Raw genomic sequence first — 19,230 nt, forward strand, 5'->3', positions numbered from 1 at the left:
GGATTGCATGGCTAATAGTGCTTCGAAAAATTTTTAACCGAAAAATTCAAAAACTAGAGTCTTCAAGCTTCAAAAGCTTTGTTTTTTTATTTCTTGTACGACCATTTTTCACTGAAATACAGCCTGTTGAAAATCACCAAAAAATTGCGAAAATTTTGTTGTTCCCTTAATTTTTGCGAGAAGTGTATGATTATCAATTTTTTTTTTTTTCACATCGCGCCCGAATGAAAAACATAAAAATACATACGTCGATGGCTGATTGTAAGCACAAAAACATTGTATCTCAAAATTTGGTTCTATACGATCGTATCTCTAATAACAATGTCATTCGAAAATTTTTCCGAGTTTTCGCTACTGAAGAAATATTGATACTGTTCAACACGGAATTGCGATTAGGATTTAACTTTTATTTCCCTCATCATGGCTCATTTGTGGAGCATAATTAATTACTACACTTGTTATCTAACACGATCGATTATTTTCGTCAATTGCTCATTGATGATGATTAATTAATCGTTATTCTCAATTGCGCGATTCAAATATTTAATATCTTTTGGCACATGACTGAACTTAATCACGTTTCGTAAGAACCAGCAACAATAATTTTAATTTCAAATCGCATGTACGCAGCTGCGGCGCAGCCTTAGGAAATGTTACAATCTGAATTTTAACTCGATATACTTGAAATTGAAATCAAATCTAAAGTACAACAAAATTCTACGATGCAATGTTGTTCCGCTGAGCCATCGATATATGTATAATTTACTCATCGACAAGATATAAGCTTAAAAAATGTCATCTAATTTAGATATAATCCATTATCACTGCACTAATACCATCGGTGACCTCGATGTGGTTTTCAAGGATAGGTAATTGGTAAGTTTTCATTTCCGTGACAAAAGACTTTTCTCATAAGTTAGCCAATCTTAGAATAATTGATTTTTTTTATTATGTTTTTCACTCACATATTTTAACCAATCTTTTTTAAAACTAAAGCAACAACATACCCATGCAGGGTGGCCACCCGTCTGGAAAACCGGGAAAACCGGGAAATGTCAGGGAATTTTGTATGTCAGGGAAATGTCAGGGAATTTTTTGGCTGGTCAGGGACTTTTTATAGAACTCACGGATTTCAAAAGCCTTGTCCATAAAATTGAGATGCTATCACCGCATCGTCCCAATTGTTCTTCTCTTCTTATTGACGATTATAAGCTTAGTTGTTGATTGTCACATGAATTCAATAGTACGAGCAGACATCGGTTTGATTTATCTACGGCCGTCACTGCGTGTGGAGACGCACGTTCATCGACGCCTAATAGTCTAGAAAAAACGAAGCCTCAGTTTTTTGGCAATAACTCAAAAAGTAAAAGCGCTAGCGAAAATTTTAAAAAGATTCTTAAAGAGGAGGAAATTTCCAATAAAAAAGTACGAGCACCCGGAATTCTATCTTCAGTATTAGTAATTTTAATTTAACGCTCTGCGCAACTGTTACGGCATAGACGTGCCGCGTCTAGACAGTACACCGCATAAAATAATTGTTTTGCTGTATTGAATATCAATTTAAAAATTTGGATAAATTGTGGTGTATTCTTAACACTTGAAAGAAAAATGTCCCGTTGGAAAAAAATTTTTAAGTATATTTTTCAAAAAGTTACACATTCGTTAATTAGTCATAATTCTTCGAACCTCAATTTTCATTGCAAACAGCATAAATGTTCAAATAATAGCTCTAAAAATATTTCGCTTCTTGGAGCCCCTTCTTAAATATATACTTAACAAGACCACGGAAATGGAAATTTTCATTTTTTGTCAACTTTCAAAAATCATAATGAACGGAATAAACAACTTTTAAAAACTTTTATAACTTTAATATATTTGGCCATACTTTACCTAGGTTACTATAGTTTTTAGTGATTTCTGCACAAATTGTTAGGGAAAAATAATGATTTTAGTCAGGGAAAACCGGGAAATGTCAGGGAATTCCGTGACCGGAATTGAGTGGCCACCCTGCCATGTAAATGTGTTTGAATTTGTTTAACCGAAAATGCTTTCGTCACGCCTAAATTTTATCTTTTTGGAAGAAAAATTGTATAAATTGAATTAATAAATATTCAAAGATTTACTTATAGGTATATCATGGTTCGATTTCGAATTTTCAAGTTGTATATGCAATTGTGTTAATTGCTCATACTTGTATAGGTATGTATATACACTTGCGGTACGTGTATTATTTACCTTGCAGGATATTGCGCTAGGCTACAATTGAATAGTTCAGTGTGTCGTATGCAACTATACGGACGATGATTTTTTGTTCCAATTTAAATAGTATATTAAATGTAATTGTTAAGCTATGATTATACACATGAAAGTATTAACGGAATTTCTGATGACGTTTTTAAAGAAAGAATTGTTTACAAAATAGAATGATATGGAATGTACAATGATAGGAAAAAACTGATTACCAATATACTATTAATAATGTTAATTTCTCGGTGTATTTGATGCGTTGCCCAAGAGATATAACTATAGTATTTAGCGTACGAATAACCATTCTATTTGTCAAGGGGTATGGCCAATGTAAATTTTTTGAAAAATCGATTTTTTTTTTTATTGGCTTCAAAAATAGTTTAAACCCTCTAGAATAAGGAAAAAAAGGTCCCGTGCGAGAAAAATTTTTTTTTGGCCCCCAAATCATCTTCAAGCGGAAAAACTGTCCTAGATATCGCGATGGATATCGCTGTTTGCACATTCAATGGCGGCCTTACCAACGCCTTGCAAATATTCATGATGTTGGAGGTGGAAATTGGTGTACAGTTATATGTATAATTTCTGCATCGAAGCCGACGCCAAACGCATTACGCATGCGGTGACATCTCTGAGCGACGCGGCAAAAAGTGCGCGCGCCCCAAAAATCCACCAGGAAAGACGAAGAAGACGAAAATTTGGCCGTCGAAGGACAAATGTATGGTGCTGGGATTGCAGACTAACGGTAAAATTTTTTTTTACCTTCTTTTTTTTATTTTTTCCAATAAAAAACTATTCGCAAAACTTTCAACGTGTTTTTATCGAAACACGGTTTTTCAAAATGGCACGCAGCATCACTCGAACAATTTTCATTTTTTTTACTTGAAATTTTGACCAGATGTGAACATTAACATTATCTTGAGAATGTCGATCGGGATTTTCAATAACTTTATTTATTGATTTTTTATTAATAAAAAACTAGCCGTTCTTTCGTCAAAAATCAATTTTTTTTTTCAAACGTACGCCAAATCCACAAAAATTGATAATTTTTAAAATTCGATCGACATTCTCTAGCTATAACCCTCTAGATTGATGGTTTTTTTTTTTTTTTGTTCTAGATTCAAAAGTGCACCAGCGGTGCTGCGTGCCGCGGACCCCTGCAAGCAAAACATGCCCCGGGAAGACAGCTGTGGAACCGCCATTTTGTTTTTTTTTTGCTGTAAAAAAATTTGATAATGCCCGATAACACCCTGAAAAGTTTTTTTTCAATTACATTCAATTTTGGAAGCAAAAAATTCGTAAAAAAACCTTTCTGCAATTCCATCGCTAAATGTGTCAAGGACAAGAAAGGTTTATTAATTTTTTCACTTTAGTAATCTCATTATACTTTTTTAAAGACTATAATCTCTCAACTCATCAACATTTATCTTTTCGAATACTTTGAAATTTAGTTTAACTTACTGTAGATCTTTATGTTATTGCTGTGTAATGTTTTATATTGTATGAATTTTCTTTAATCCGGTGCTTTCAAATGCGGCGTTGATAAAATCGGTAAGTTCTTATGGTAAATAAATTAGGTACATGCAAAATTGAAATTCATTATTTTCTGAACTATGAATTCAAGAATGCCGGTACCCAGTCTCAATCTAATTTAGTCTTTCTATTACAATAACTGGCATTTATTGCATAATATTTTTGACATTTTCGAGTTCTCAGGTTTCAAACCCCGATAACTTTACCACAAAAAAACAATATCATCAGAATATATTTTACTGTTATTTGAATGGTCAAAAACTACAAGCTAATCAACTTGGGTAACCTTCTTAGACTTCTATTTTCTAATCTGCAAGTTGATATATGCAATAAAAAAAATTCAATGGACTACAACATCAATAATTGGACATGTATTTTCAGATGGAACAGTTGCGCAAAGGGCTGAAAGAGTTGAAACCAAGTAATTACCTGGCTCTCCATGCGCTGCCAGGATATGGTAAATCAACTTTGGTCAGTGAAACTTTACAGGACGATGATCTTGCTACTGATTTATTCCAGGTAATGCGATTGTCGAGAACTAATTAGTCAGTCGCTTGATTATATAAACGAAATTTGTACCAATTTTTAATTGACATTTACAAAAAAACAATCCTAATGCAATTAAGTTTTTAATATGAAAAAGGCTAACAAATTTTCTGTAATCAAAAACCAACTTTTATTCATTGCCCATGACAGAAGGAAATGTACTGGATTAAATTTGGATCGGAACAATCAGTCGCAGAGAACATACTCACTCAGTTGAACATGCTTTTTCACCGAGTGAGAAATCTGGATCTGTTGACAGAACCGACTAGTGAAGACTCTCTCAAATATTTTCTGAGGCACCATTTTTCCAAACATAATCATGCCCTGTTAATACTGGACGATGTTAATCGGCGCGAAATTATCGAAGCATTTGATTTTGGATGCAAGACTCTTGTCTTGACAACTGACACAGACATACTGAGAGGAAAAAAATGCGATATCATTGAGGTGAGTTTTCCTGCCTTGATAATATTTGTACAATGCAAAAATTTACTATTGCCTCGAACGTAATTTCAGTTTTCTCTTATTTATCTATTTACTTTTTGTGCCGTCATGTCTAGCTTTGTTTTGATAATTCTTTTTCTCAACTTGTTTCAGATGAACGAGGGCTTCACCCCGAAAGAATCGCTTGCCTTGTTTGCCAAAGCTATCGGTGTCGATGCCTCGGAGCTGCCCAAACAGGCTCGCCAGATACACGAGGAATGCAAGGGAATGCCTCTTATGATCGCGATGTTTTCAGCCCAATTTGAAGATGTCAAAGAGAGTCTTATCGAAGGTGATAAAAGGGCTGACACGTGGTCTTACTACCTCGATGCATTGAAGAAGAAGAAATCTGCGTACGTATCATGAATAGCCAAGTGTTAATTTTTGTCTTGATTAAAAAAAAGAAAAAAAATCGTTACATCCCTGCAATATTTTTCGCGTTAAATTGAGCAACTAACAGCCGCTATCCATTCATGTATTTCTTATTCATTGCAGCGTTTTGCAAGAGAGTCTCGACAAGTTGAAAGCGATATTCGAAATGTGCATAAATAAGCTTTCCAAAGACGAAATACATTACTATGAAATGTTTGCTATATTCCCTGAAGACGTGAACATCACAACAAAGGTTTGTTAATGAAAAAAAAAAGAATATCCAATTTTAATAAACTAAAAAAATGAACTAACTAATCTTACCATCCTCAATTATGCTCCTTGCAGACATTGTCAATATTTTGGGATCTGGATCCACCAGAAGTCGATTTGATAATGTCTAAATTTTGCAAAAAATCAATGGCCGTGAGACAGTGGCATGTACATCTAAAAACATATATATACGGTGTTCACAACTTGGTGCTGCGTCACCTTCGAGACAAATTGACAGCAGAATCCTTAATAAATCTCCATAAGACTTATGTGAATAAAAATTTTGAGGCATGCAACTGGAAATTGTCAAATCTCCCAAAGGACAATTACATCTATTCTTATATTGGACACCATATGGAAGAGGGAGAGTTACTAAACAAATTTCCGGAAGTTTATCTTAATTTTAAATTCATCGAGGCAAAAATCTACCATATCGGTCCTGGTGATCTTCTAATTGATTTAAAAAAGTACAGAAAACACATTACCCAGGAATCTCCAGAGCTCTTGGATAAGGTTACAGATCTTGAGAAATTCCTCGTACAACAGGCCTCAACCCTCGCCGAATATCGAAGACGGAACTGCCTCGACCTTGTTCAAGTGGCCCTGAAACACCCATATTCGGGCTTTGTCAGAGACATGGCTGAGTCTCTGGCAAATGAGCGACAGAGCAGCCTCTATTTAAGCCATTTGAAGAACAACAATCAGAATTTGAATTCTCTGAGCGATGAATTATACATGCAGGTGCGATCTGTCGCTTTTACTAACGAAGCTAGTGTGATCCTCATAGGAAATGACATGGGAGAAGTTGTGTTGTGGAACTGCCACGACGGGCACCACGTTGTTTTTTATGGGAACAATAGGGATTATCCCATCAGAAAGATTATCACTCCGAGGAACGGAGAGTACTTTGTCTCTATTAGCGAAGACGGTACAGCAAAGTTATTCGATCTCAGCAAGCAACGAGAGTTTTACATGAAAACTCTCAATCCTCGAACCAGGCAGAAGGACTGGAAAACAATGTACGAAAACGATATCAACCAGGATCACAGTAAATTTACTTTCGCAGTCAAGGATCAGAAAATTATGGATATTTCTATTTGCTCAAGTAGCCAGAAAATTGCTGCCTGTACCAAGAATGGGAACATCATGGTATGTTGGCCATTTTATTAATTTCTTAATCTGATATTTTGTCCAAGAAAAGCACTAGGTACTAAATTAAGAGAGAAACATGAACAAAATGATTAAAACCTGTGTCAAAACGTACAATGTTTGAAATTTGAGGTCAATGATTGAAATTTTATAACAGAGTTCATTGCTTGTTGTACAATATCGACCGTAATAGATACTTGAACAACTTTTTTCCTTCCTCAGGTATGGAAGTGGACCGGCGAAGTTTTTATTGATCAAATTTCAATGGCAGGGTAAGTTTTGATGAAAAATATCAATGTTTGACGATTGATCCTAAATTCGTTACAGACGTTTTGAGCATAACGTTCTGTATCATTTTTATAAAATGAGCATCATCCTAGCCGCACGATCGAATAATTGCAACTTCGCTTTCAGCAATTCAACGTTAAACTGCATTCTGTTCACGATATCCAGTACAAAACTTCATACCGTAAACCTAGAAACAGGAGCTTTAACTATGTATGACGCTACACACGGCAATTACGTGACGCAATGTACCCTCTCCTCTGAGATGGTAAAAGTGATATCACTCCTCTCCGTTCCGGGGGTTGCCAATATTATGATTGGTTTGTTGGATAAAAAATTATTCTCCGTCACCTGGAAACTTGACGAAATCACAGGCTATCCTACATATACCGAATTTGCCAAACTTGCCGATGAAACGGTGACATATACTTGCGCAGCTTTGACTCAAGATGGCCGGTACGTCATCACTGCGGACACTGGCTGCTCTGTTACTATTCACAGTCTTCGAAACGGCTATAAAACAATCAAAACGTACAAAAAATCTGTTACTAGCCTTGATACTCAGTGGCTAGAGAATGAACGCTGTCACATGGTAAGTGATTTTGTTGCTCAGTACTCGATAGAATTTAGTTCCTTTATTATTTCTCCATTTATTTCAACAGATCTGTGCCGGCAGTTGTGATACACTTGTGCCAATGGTCCACAGGTGGAGATTTGACCCTACGGAGAATCCTGTTTCTCAAAGGTAAAGCCACCCCGTAGTACAAGAAATATGTTAAACTGAAACGTAAATGAAGAAAGATTGATGGCAATTTTTTATTTTTCTTTCAATTTTTCACTTTATTTTTATAAATTTTGTTCATCGGTCTACAAATTAATTTCATCGACATATTGCTTTCCTGCTTTCAGACTGCCCCTGTTTGACGCAATTGTCGAATCAGTTGAGAAAAATATTATTGCTGTAGCGACATCCAATAGAACGGTGCAGATTATTCAAAATGACAATGTTATCGCCGAGGCACCATCGGTTAACGCGAAGATAACTAATATAATGTTTTTCGAGGACAAAAATCGAGTTGCTTATGCAACTGAAGGGGGTCAAATATTCTTGTTTGACTTAAAACACAAACATTATGATCAAATATTGCAATTGTCGTATTCCGTGAGATTTATGACTATACTCGGAATCGAGGAGAAAAATGTAATCGTGTGCAATAATGGACCCGCGGATTTGCAGGTGCGAGATTTTCCATTTTATCTATTCTATATTTTCTATTTTTTTCTATTTCAGTTGTTTACTGTTCAGTTTAGACGGTTGATTAAGTTTTTCTTTCTGTTTTGTTTTTCAACTTACCGTTCTCCGAGTTTCAGATCTGGGAGGGTCCTGAGGATAACCAATTAATTGAAAATAGCGGATCTGTGATATTTTCCAAATATTTAAAAAACGTGAAACACGTGTTAACCGTAGCCAACGAAGTTGCAAAACTATGGGACCGGAAATGGCGGCTACGAGTTAAGTACGTGCCGACAAAGATGCGTAAAGTGAGCTGCTGCTCTCTCAGCGACGAGGAGAATTATTTAGCACTAGCCAACGCCTCGGGATGTCTCACTATTTGCAAACTGGTGCCTAAGAAAGTTGGTAACACTATAGCGTTTCAAGAAAATACCGTCCAAAATTTGCCTGATGAAATAACAGCCTGTAATTTTTCACCCAACGGAACTTTACTCGCTGTCGGAATGAAAAGGGGTAAAATTATGGTAAGCAATTTTACTATATGATTGTTTGTGTTTTTTTTTTTTTCACCTTAATTTTACCACAAGTTTGTTAATTTACATACGCGTTGAACAAGATGTTGAAACTGCGAAAGTTGAAACATCTTCAAAAGCGAGAGGAACAAGACTGATATATAATTATACTTTATTCTCAATATCCCCAATCAGATAATTGATGGAAAATCTAGTAAGGAGATACAACTATTAGATCTCCATCGTCGAGCTGTAAAACAGCTATATTGGGGACCTTCGAGCCTCAACGAACAGATTCTTCTCTCTTTGAGCAACGAGATGGCCTGGTGGAACATATCTCGAATTGGTGAAAGCTCGTCGCAGAATAATATAGCAGGTTCTAATCGACAAATTAGTCAAAGCTACACAGACCTGACGGTTTCGTCTAATTTGAATGTAACCACTGATCTCAATTTACCTCGCGAGCCTTTGAAGAATAGCCAAAGTTTTCAATTCAGTAGCGTTATACAAGAATCTAAAAATAAATCCTTGAACAACAACCATGATGATGCTACTGAAGAGGTATCAAATTCAACTGGCAGTGCGGTTTCAGCTTATTCGTCGGAACAGGACACAAATGAGATTAACGGCAATGGTCACAACTCTCCTTCCTTCTGTTGGTCTGATAAACGGCCAAAAGATTTCGATACACCCGGTTTGTTGAGCGTTGTTAAACTTGACGGTAATTTAGCGACTAATGTATGCATTTCAAAAAACTTTAAAAGGTTCATTACCATTGATGGCGAAGGCTCAATTTATAACCTAGCTGTTATTGAAAAAAACGGAATGAATAAACATCACACCATTTCATAACAATCGATGACAACTGCCGTTAACAACGGTGGGCATCAGTTTAAATTAACTTTATTGTATTTAATTCACAATGTCGCATCCCATTTCCTCAGATTTATAATACTTGGTATAAAATCACCGCTTCTGAGGTAACGGTGTGATTACTATAATTTTTTTTAATCATTCAAATCTTTTTTCTAATCTCTAGCAGTTTTATACAAAAAAAAAAAAAATTATTCAAAAATACACAGCATCATTCATTTCTAGTTTTTTCATTAAAACTAAAACAGAGAAAGAAAGAAAAGAGTCTTACTATTTTCAATAATCTCTTCAATCTTAATCACAAATTACTTTTTACCACTGCCGATACGTATTTCGAACAGTCAGATTCAGTTTATTTTTTTCTCCCAATTTTTTTTCATGAACAAATTACATTAGCCATTGATTTATGTATATAATACTGTATTACCTCATTGTATGGTGCATTTATTTTATTCTTAGTACTTTTGATACTAAGTTTTCCTTTGGAAACTCTATTTGTACACATCCTAATTAATCCTTTTTGGATAATGTATACTTTTTACTTGTATTTTACACTTGATTTTGAATAATTTTTTTACTGCTCTTGTCTAGGGTAAGATTATTAAAAGTAAATGAAACGAAAAGAAAAACATTGTGATATATACATATATATATATGTACACATGCGCATACACATATAAATATGTATAATATATATATATTATACACACACATATATATATATATATATATACATAAATATAAATTCATAACTATAAATAGGTTATGTATAGACCAGAAGTATGATTATCAATTTTTTTTTTTTCACATCGCCGCCCGAATGAAACACATGAAAATACATACATCGATGGCTGACTGTAAGCACAAAAACATTGTATCTCAAAATTTGGTTCTATACGATCGTATCTCTAGTAACAATGTCATTCGAAAAATTTTCCGCTTTTTCGCTACTGAAGAAATATTGATACTGTTCAACACGGAAATGCGATTAGGATTTAACTTTTATTTCCCTCATCATGGCTCATTTGTGGAGCATAATTAATTACTACACTTGTTATCTAACACGCTCGATTATTTTCGTCAATTGCTCATTGATGATGATTAATTAATCGTTATTCTCAATTGCGCGATTCAAATATTTAATATCTTTTGGCACATGACTGAACTTAATCACGTTTTGTAAGAACCAGCAACAATAATTTTAATTTCAAATCGCATGCACGCAGCTGCGGGGCAGCCTTAGGAAATGTTACAATCTGAATTTTAACTCGATATACTCAAAATTGAAATCAAACCTAAATTACAATAAAATTCTACGATGCAATGTTGTTCCGCTGAGCCATCGATATATGTATAATTCACTTATCGACAAGATATAAGCTTAAAAAATGTCATCTAATTTAGATAAAATCCATTATCACTGCACTAATACCATCGGTGACCTCGATGTGGTTTTCAAGGATAGGAACCTGGCTGTTATTGAACAAAGAGGAATGAATAAACATCTCACCAGTTCATAACAATCGATGACAACTGCCGTTAACAACGGTGGGCATCGGTTTAAATTAACTTTATTGTATTTAATTCACAATGTCGCATCCCATTTCCTCAGATTTATAATACTTGGTATAAAATCACCGCTTCTGAGGTAACGGTGTGATTACTATAATTTTATTTAATCATTCAAATCTTTTAGAATCAAACAAGAATATTTGACCTCCTTCAGTTGCATAAGCGACTCGATTTTTGTCCTCAAAAAACATTATATTATTACATTATTATATAAATTAATTTGTAGACCGATGAACAAAATTTATAAAAATAAAGTGAAGAATTGAAAGAAAAATAAAAAATTGCCATCAATCTTTCTTCATTTACGTTTCAGTTTAACATATTTCTTGTACTACGGGGATGCTTTACCTTTGAGAAACAGGATTCTCCGTAGGGTCAAATCTCCACCTGTGGACCATTGGCACAAGTGTATCACGACTGCCGGCACAGATCTGTTGAAATAAATGGAGAAATAATAAAGGAACTAAATTCTATCGAGTACTGAGCAATAAAATCACTTACCATGTGACAGCGTTCATTCTCTAGCCACTGAGTATCAAGGCTAGTAACAGATTTCTTGTACGTTTTGATTGTTTTATACCCGTTTCGAAGACTGTGAATAGTAACAGAGCAGCCAGTGTCCGCAGTGATGACGTACCGGCCATCTTGAGTCAAAGCTGCGCAAGTATATGTCACCGTTTCATCGGCAAGTTTGGCAAATTCGTTATATGTAGGATAGCCTGTGATTTCGTCAAGTTTCCAGGTGACGGAGAATAATTTTTTATCCAACAAACCAATCATAATATTGGCAACCCCCGGAACAGAGAGGAGTGATATCACTTTTACCATCTCAGAGGAGAGGGTACATTGCGTCACGTAATTGCCGTGCGTAGCGTCATACATAGTCAAAGCTCCTGTTTCTAGGTTTACGGTATGAAGTTTCGTACTGGATATCGTGAACAGAATGCAGTTTAACGTTGAATTGCTGAACTGCATAAAATGCAGCAACAGACTTGTTCTATTTGAACAAAAAAAAAAATAAAAAATACACAGCATCATTCATTTCTAGTTTTTTCATTAAAACTAAAACAGAGAAAGAAAGGAAATAGTCTTACTATTTTCAATAAGCTCTTTAATCTTAATCACAAATTACTTTTTACCACTGCCGATACGTATTTCGAACAGTCAGATTCAGTTTATTTTTTTTCTCCCAATTTTTTTTCATGAACAAATTACATTAGCCATTGATTTATGTATATAATACTGTATTACCTCATTGTATGGTGCAATGACACATCTATTACAGAATCTTGGTGATCGGTCAACTAAGTAAACGTATTTTTAGTTAACGTTTCGACCCGGATATGGGCCCTCCTCAGAGCGATTTATTTATTCAACTGTCAAGAACAACAAAAAAATTCTTTTTAAAATAATAATACTAGAAGTACAATCAGACAATAAATATTGTAGATCTAATACTCTTAGGGCTATTATATATTATTGGTTAGTAAGAACAATTTAATTAATTGAAAAAAGAATGGCCCAAAGTGTTATTACCTTTTTTTATAAGTAAGTGGACTAAGATGTAGTCGAATTCACAATTTACAATTGGTGGAGACAATGTTCTTTGAGTGACGGCAGTCAATGTCAATCTTCTAGTTATTTTACACGTAGGAGTTAATAGTTGGAAGTCATTAATTAAAAAGATTAAAGAACTATGTTTCTTCACAGTCAGTATGTCATTGTGTTAAAAGGTTTTTAAAGAAGGTCTTTTTAGCAGTAAAATTAATTTGCAAGTGTCCAAGAAGTGGAGGTAGGCTCTTTATGACTATGTTCCACATGTCTAACCAAAAATTATTGTTAGTTGAACCGATTGGGCCAACAGGTGAATAACGACTGATGGGAGAAACAAATATGATCCAGAGTGAAGGTGAGCCAAATATAAACAATTATACAGAAAAATAGCAAATATTTTGTGAAAAAAATTTATGTAGAAAGGACTGTGTAATGGGGACAAAAAATTTTTTTGTATCCAGTTAAGGTTAAACAATATTTGTTGTGTTGTCTTACTGCTGTTCCTAAAGAAAAAATAGATCACACTCTTAATACTTTTAACCGATATCATCCACGATTACAATTTACTATCGAAACAGAAGAAAATAACGCCATCAATTTCTTAGATGTATTGCTGATACACAACAATAATAATATCAAAACAAATTGGTTCCACAAAAAAACCTGGTCACAAAGATATCTGAATTTTAATTCTCACCATCCAATGTCCTACAAAATAGGCACCATCATTAACCTAGTTGACCGAGCCATCAAACTTGCTGGTACAGAGTTCCAGAAAAAAAACCTGTCGCTCATATACAATATACTAAGATGGAATGATTATCCTCATGGCCTATTACACCAACATATTAATAAGAGACGCACCTACATCAACAACTTACCTGACAATAATATTGACTCTGCTCCCGCAGTTAACCGTCTATTCGCCGAACATAATGTCAAGTTTGTTGGAAAAAATTCAAAAGATTTACAACTAGTTTTTGATACGGGAAAAGATAAGATCCCCATGGGCAAACGATCCAATGTTGTGTATAAAATACCTTGCAATGATTGCAACCAAGTTTATATAGGTCAAACTGGCCGCCACCTTAACACCAGAATCAGGGAACATCAACGCAATGTACATGAGATTGAAGAACGGCACACGGCTCTAACGAAACATAGTATCGATAAACAACACACTTTTAATTACGACAATACAAACATCCTTTGTGAAGAACACAATTATTATAAAAGACTATTACTAGAAATGTGCAACATTGTAGGTCACACCAATTCCGTTAATCTTAGACAAGATGTTGAACATTTAAGTAATATTTACAAACCTCTAATCTCCGCCCACACAACAAATATTGTTTAACCTTAACTACATACAAAAAAAATTTTTTTGTCCCCATTACACAGTCCTTTCTACATAACTTTTCTCACAAAATATTTATTGTTTTTCTGTATAATTGTTTATAATAGGTTCACCTTCACTCTGGATTATATTTGTTTTCTCCCATCAGTCGTTATTCACCTGTTGACTCAATCGGTTCAACCAACAATAATTTTTCGTAAGACATGTGGAAGTTAATTATAAAGAGCCTACCTCCACTTCTTTGACATTTGCGAATTAATTTTATTGCTAAAAAGACCTTCTTTAAAAACCTTTTAACACAATGACATACTGACTGTGAAGAAACACAGTTCTTTAACCTTTTTAATTAATGACTTCCAACTATCAACTCCCACATGTAAAATAACTTGAAGATTGACATTGACTACCGTCACTCAAAAGAACACTGTCTCCACCAATTGTAATTGTGAATTCGACTACATCTTAGTCCACTTACTTAATTCAAAAAAAAGGTAAATAACACTTAGAGACATTCTTATTTCAATTAATCAAAAGGTTCTTACTAATCAATAATATATAATAGCTCTAAGAGTATTACATCTACAATATTTAAGTCTGATTACTTCTAGTACTATTATTTATTTTATAAAAAATCTTTTTGTTGTTCTTGACAGTTGAGAAAAATAAATCGTTCTGAGGAGGGCCCATATCCGGGTCGAAACGTTAACTAAAAATACGTTTACTTAGTTGACCGATCACCAGGATTCTATAATAGATTACATACGAGGTCGAGAATTCTTATTCATCAGTATGTATAATATACATATTACACACGCACACACACACGCACGCACGCGCACACACACACACACACACACACACACACACACACACACACACACACACACACACACACACACACACACACACACACACACACACATAAATAAATAAATATAAATTTATAACTCTAAATAGGTTATGTATAGACCAGAAGTACGAGTATCAATTTTTTTTTTTTTCACATCGCCGCCCGAATGAAACACATGAAAATACATACATCGATGGCTGATTGTAAGCACAAAAACATTGGATCTCAAAATTTGGTTCTATACGATCGTATCTCTAATAACAATGTCATTCGAAAATTTTTCCGCTTTTTCGCTACTGAAGAAATATTGATACTGTTCAACACGGAAATGCGATTAGGATTTAACTTTTATTTCCTTCATCATGGCTCATTTGTGGAGCATAATTAATTACTACACTTGTTATCTAACACGCTCGATTATTTTCGTCAATTGCTCATTGATGAAGATTAATTAATCGTTATTCTCAATTGCGCGATTCAAATATTTAATATCTTTTGGCACATGACTGAACTTAATCACGTTTTGTAAGAACCAGCAACAATAATTTTAATTTCAAATCGCATGCACGCAGCTGCGGCGCAGCCTTAGGAAATGTTACAATCTGAATTTTAACTCGATATACTTAAAATTGAAATCAAATCTAAATTACAATAAAATTCTACGATGCAATGTTGTTCCGCTGAGCCATCGATATATGTATAATACACTTATCGACAAGATATAAGCTTAAAAAATGTCATCTAATTTAGATAAAATCCATTATCACTGCACTAATACCATCGGTGACCTCGATGTGGTTTTCAAGGATAGGAACCTGGCTGTTATTGAACAAAGAGGAATGAATAAACATCTCACCAGTTCATAACAATCGATGACAACTGCCGTTAACAACGGTGGGCATCGGTTTAAATTAACTTTATTGTATTTAATTCACAATGTCGCATCCCATTTCCTCAGATTTATAATACTTGGTATAAAATCACCGCTTCTGAGGTAACGGTGTGATTACTATAATTTTTTTTAATCATTCAAATCTTTTAGAATCAAACAAGAATATTTGACCCCCTTCAGTTGCATAAGCAACTCGATTTTTGTCCTCGAAAAACATTATATTAGTTATCTTCGCGTTAACCGATGGTGCCTCGGCGATAACATTGTCATTTTGAATAATCTGCACCGTTCTATTGGATGTCGCTACAGCAATAATATTTTTCTCAACTGATTCGACAATTGCGTCAAACAGGGGCAGTCTGAAAGCAGGAAAGCAATATGTCGATGAAATTAATTTGTAGACCGATGAACAAAATTTATAAAAATAAAGTGAAAAATTGAAAGAAAAATAAAAAATTGCCATCAATCTTTCTTCATTTACGTTTCAGTTTAACATATTTCTTGTACTACGGGGATGCTTTACCTTTGAGAAACAGGATTCTCCGTAGGGTCAAATCTCCGCCTGTGGACCATTGGCACAAGTGTATCACGACTGCCGGCACAGATCTGTTGAAATAAATGGAGAAATAATAAAGGAACTAAATTCTATCGAGTACTGAGCAATAAAATCACTTACCATGTGACAGCGTTCATTCTCTAGCCACTGAGTATCAAGGCTAGTAACAGATTTCTTGTACGTTTTGATTGTTTTATACCCGTTTCGAAGACTGTGAATAGTAACAGAGCAGCCAGTGTCCGCAGTGATGACGTACCGGCCATCTTGAGTCAAAGCTGCGCAAGTATATGTCACCGTTTCATCGGCAAGTTTGGCAAATTCGTTATATGTAGGATAGCCTGTGATTTCGTCAAGTTTCCAGGTGACGGAGAATAATTTTTTATCCAACAAACCAATCATAATATTGGCAACCCCCGGAACAGAGAGGAGTGATATCACTTTTACCATCTCAGAGGAGAGGGTACATTGCGTCACGTAATTGCCGTGCGTAGCGTCATACATAGTCAAAGCTCCTGTTTCTAGGTTTACGGTATGAAGTTTCGTACTGGATATCGTGAACAGAATGCAGTTTAACGTTGAATTGCTGAACTGCATAAAATGCAGCAGCAGACTTGTTCCATTTGAACAAAAAAAAAAATAAAAAATACACAGCATCATTCATTTCTAGTTTTTTCATTAAAACTAAAACAGAGAAAGAAAGGAAATAGTCTTACTATTTTCAATAATCTCTTTAATCTTAATCACAAATCACTTTTTACCACTGCCGATACGTATGTCAAACAGTCAGATTCAGTTTATTTTTTTTCTCCCAATTTTTTTTCATGAACAAATTACATTAGCCATTGATTTATGTATATAATACTGTATTACCTCATTGTGTGGTGCATTTATTTTATTCTTAGTACTTCTGATATAAAGTTTTCCTTTACAAACTCTATTTGTATACATCCTAATTAATCCTTTTTGGATAATGTATACTTTTTACTTGTATTTTACACTTGATTTTGAATAATTTTTTTACTGCTCTTGTCTAGGGTAAGATTATTAAAAGTAAATGAAACGAAAAGAAAAACATTGTGATATATACATGTGTACATATATATATATACACACATACGCATACATATATAAATATGTATAATATATATATTATACACATATATATATTTATATACATATATACATACATATATATAAATAAATAAATATAAATTTATAACTATAAATAGGTCATGTATAGACCAGAAGTATGATTATCAATTTTTTTTTTTCACATCGCGCCCGAATGAAAAACATAAAAATACATACGTCGATGGCTGATTGTAAGCACAAAAACATTGTATCTCAAAATTTGGTTCTATACGATCGTATCTCTAATAACAATGTCATTCGAAAATTTTTCCGCTTTTTCGCTACTGAAGAAATATTGATACTGTTCAACACGGAAATGCGATTAGGATTTAACTTTTATTTCCCTCATCATGGCTCATTTGTGGAGCATAATTAATTACTACACTTGTTATCTAACACGCTCGATTATTTTCGTCAATTGCTCATTGATGATGATTAATTAATCGTTATTCTCAATTGCGCGATTCAAATATTTAATATCTTTTGGCACATGACTGAACTTAATCACGTTTTGTAAGAACCAGCAACAATAATTTTAATTTCAAATCGCATGCACGCAGCTGCGGGGCAGCCTTAGGAAATGTTAAAATCTGAATTTTAACTCGATATACTTAAAATTGAAATCAAATCTAAAGTACAACAAAATTCTACGATACAATGTTGTTCCGCTGAGCCATCGATATATGTATAATTTACTTATCGACAAGATATAAGCTTAAAAAATGTCATCTAATTTAGATATAATCCATTATCACTGCACTAATACCATCGGTGACCTCGATGTGGTTTTCAAGGATAGGTAATTGGTAAGTTTTTATTTCCGTGACAAAAGACTTTTCTCATAAGTTAGCCAATCTTAGAATAATTGATTTTTTTTATTATGTTTTTCGCTCACATATTTTAACCAATCTTTTTTGAAACTAAAGCAACAACATACCCATGTAAATGTGTTTGAATTTGTTTAACCGAAAATGCTTTCGTCACGCCTAAATTTTATCTTTTTGGAAGAAAAATTGTATAAATTGAATTAATAAATATTCAAAGATTTACTTATAGGTATATCATGGTTCGATTTCGAATTTTCAAGTTGTATATGCAATTGTGTTAATTGCTCATACTTGTATAGGTATGTATATACACTTGCGGTACGTGTATTATTTACCTTGCAGGATATTGCGCTAGGCTACAATTGAATAGTTCAGTGTGTCGTATGCAACTATACGGACGATGATTTTTTGTTCCAATTTAAATAGTATATTAAATGTAATTGTTAAGCTATGATTATACACATGAAAGTATTAACGGAATTTCTGATGACGTTTTTAAAGAAAGAATTGTTTACAAAATAGAATGATATGGAATGTACAATGATAGGAAAAAACTGATTACCAATATACTATTAATAATGTTAATTTCTCGGTGTATTTGATGCGTTGCCCAAGAGATATAACTATAGTATTTAGCGTACGAATAACCATTCTATTCGTCAATACGATACATACAACCACGTCCACTCGCGAAATGTAAATTGGAACGTAATATCGTATTCTTTAAAAGTCCAAGTGTAATAGTGTAATAAAATCGAATTGTAGTTTAGAGAATTAGTGTAATGATATAGTTTTGTCTAGCCTTATATTTTTCATATTCAAATATTTTATGTACGTCCTTATTATACGAGTAATTTAAATGTCAAAGCGAAATAAACAATTTTCGAATGGTTTTTAAATAATTGAGAAGAAAAATTCAACTATGTAAGTAGATTAATCGATTGTAACTTGTGGATAGTACGATAAAAAATGTTGAAATGAAATAAC

At 33.9% G+C, this 19,230-nt stretch overlaps 3 protein-coding genes and 1 long non-coding RNA gene across 14 annotated transcripts; 2 read left to right on the forward strand and 2 right to left on the reverse strand.

Moving 5' to 3' along the window:
- The first annotated feature begins 3,774 nt into the window (after positions 1-3,774).
- On the forward strand, positions 3,775-9,481 carry LOC124305765 (apoptotic protease-activating factor 1-like). The gene is made up of 12 exons (XM_046765527.1): positions 3,775-3,795; positions 4,159-4,296; positions 4,474-4,770; positions 4,921-5,159; positions 5,302-5,431; positions 5,524-6,597; positions 6,820-6,869; positions 7,012-7,474; positions 7,545-7,627; positions 7,792-8,119; positions 8,254-8,640; positions 8,824-9,481. The coding sequence occupies exons 2-12, from the start codon at positions 4,159-4,161 to the stop codon at positions 9,478-9,480; spliced, it is 3,846 nt and encodes a 1,281-aa protein (XP_046621483.1). The 5' UTR covers positions 3,775-3,795; the 3' UTR covers position 9,481.
- Positions 9,482-9,518: 37 nt separating this feature from the next.
- LOC124305768 (uncharacterized) lies at positions 9,519-16,957 on the reverse strand. Of its 3 annotated transcripts, XM_046765536.1 has the most exons (4): positions 16,406-16,957; positions 16,253-16,335; positions 15,873-16,088; positions 9,519-9,649 (listed from the first exon to the last, which is right to left on the reverse strand). In XM_046765536.1, the coding sequence occupies exons 1-4, from the start codon at positions 16,940-16,942 to the stop codon at positions 9,640-9,642; spliced, it is 846 nt and encodes a 281-aa protein (XP_046621492.1). In that variant the 5' UTR covers positions 16,943-16,957; the 3' UTR covers positions 9,519-9,639. The 3 variants fall into 3 exon arrangements, with proteins under 3 accessions (XP_046621492.1, XP_046621491.1, XP_046621493.1); XM_046765535.1 differs by lacking the exon at positions 9,519-9,649 and having other exon boundaries at positions 14,995-16,088; XM_046765537.1 differs by lacking the exons at positions 9,519-9,649; positions 15,873-16,088 and adding an exon at positions 14,995-15,656 and having other exon boundaries at positions 16,406-16,956.
- LOC124305769 (uncharacterized) lies at positions 10,440-13,872 on the reverse strand. 9 transcript variants are annotated; one of them, XM_046765541.1, is made up of 5 exons: positions 13,668-13,867; positions 12,325-12,449; positions 11,575-12,135; positions 11,422-11,504; positions 10,440-11,252 (listed from the first exon to the last, which is right to left on the reverse strand). In XM_046765541.1, exons 3-5 carry the CDS (start codon positions 12,109-12,111, stop codon positions 11,177-11,179), a joined length of 696 nt encoding a protein of 231 aa, XP_046621497.1. In that variant the 5' UTR covers positions 12,112-12,135; positions 12,325-12,449; positions 13,668-13,867; the 3' UTR covers positions 10,440-11,176. The 9 variants fall into 9 exon arrangements, 8 of the variants coding, with proteins under 8 accessions (XP_046621497.1, XP_046621496.1, XP_046621495.1 ...); XM_046765540.1 differs by lacking the exon at positions 13,668-13,867 and adding an exon at positions 13,509-13,660; XM_046765539.1 differs by lacking the exon at positions 13,668-13,867 and adding an exon at positions 13,325-13,660.
- On the forward strand, positions 14,417-15,681 carry LOC124305772 (uncharacterized). The gene is made up of 3 exons (XR_006908447.1): positions 14,417-14,478; positions 14,641-14,774; positions 15,588-15,681. It is a non-coding gene; the product is annotated as an uncharacterized LOC124305772 (long non-coding RNA).
- Positions 16,958-19,230: the final 2,273 nt, after the last annotated feature.

Source organism: Neodiprion virginianus, chromosome 5 (genome assembly GCF_021901495.1).
Source record: "Neodiprion virginianus isolate iyNeoVirg1 chromosome 5, iyNeoVirg1.1, whole genome shotgun sequence".
Taxonomy (NCBI): domain Eukaryota; kingdom Metazoa; phylum Arthropoda; class Insecta; order Hymenoptera; family Diprionidae; genus Neodiprion; species Neodiprion virginianus.

Bases quoted from the DNA above. Each gene is read 5' to 3' on its own strand.
- LOC124305768 (XM_046765536.1), bottom strand. From the start codon at position 16,942: ATGATGCTGTGTATTTTTTATTTTTTTTTTTGTTCAAATGGAACAAGT. The intron at 16,336-16,405 runs GTAAGTGATTTT...TTATTTCAACAG, and splicing joins AGAATGAACGCTGTCACATG to ATCTGTGCCGGCAGTCGTGA. The intron at 16,089-16,252 runs GTAAAGCATCCC...TCCTGCTTTCAG, and splicing joins GAGAATCCTGTTTCTCAAAG to ACTGCCCCTGTTTGACGCAA.
- LOC124305769 (XM_046765541.1), bottom strand. From the start codon at position 12,111: ATGATGCTGTGTATTTTTTATTTTTTTTTTTGTTCAAATAGAACAAGT. The intron at 11,505-11,574 runs GTAAGTGATTTT...TTATTTCAACAG, and splicing joins AGAATGAACGCTGTCACATG to ATCTGTGCCGGCAGTCGTGA. The intron at 11,253-11,421 runs GTAAAGCATCCC...ATGTTTTTTGAG, and splicing joins GAGAATCCTGTTTCTCAAAG to GACAAAAATCGAGTCGCTTA.
- LOC124305765 (XM_046765527.1), top strand. From the start codon at position 4,159: ATGGAACAGTTGCGCAAAGGGCTGAAAGAGTTGAAACCAAGTAATTAC. The intron at 5,160-5,301 runs GTACGTATCATG...TATTCATTGCAG, and splicing joins TTGAAGAAGAAGAAATCTGC to CGTTTTGCAAGAGAGTCTCG. The intron at 6,598-6,819 runs GTATGTTGGCCA...TTCCTTCCTCAG, and splicing joins CCAAGAATGGGAACATCATG to GTATGGAAGTGGACCGGCGA.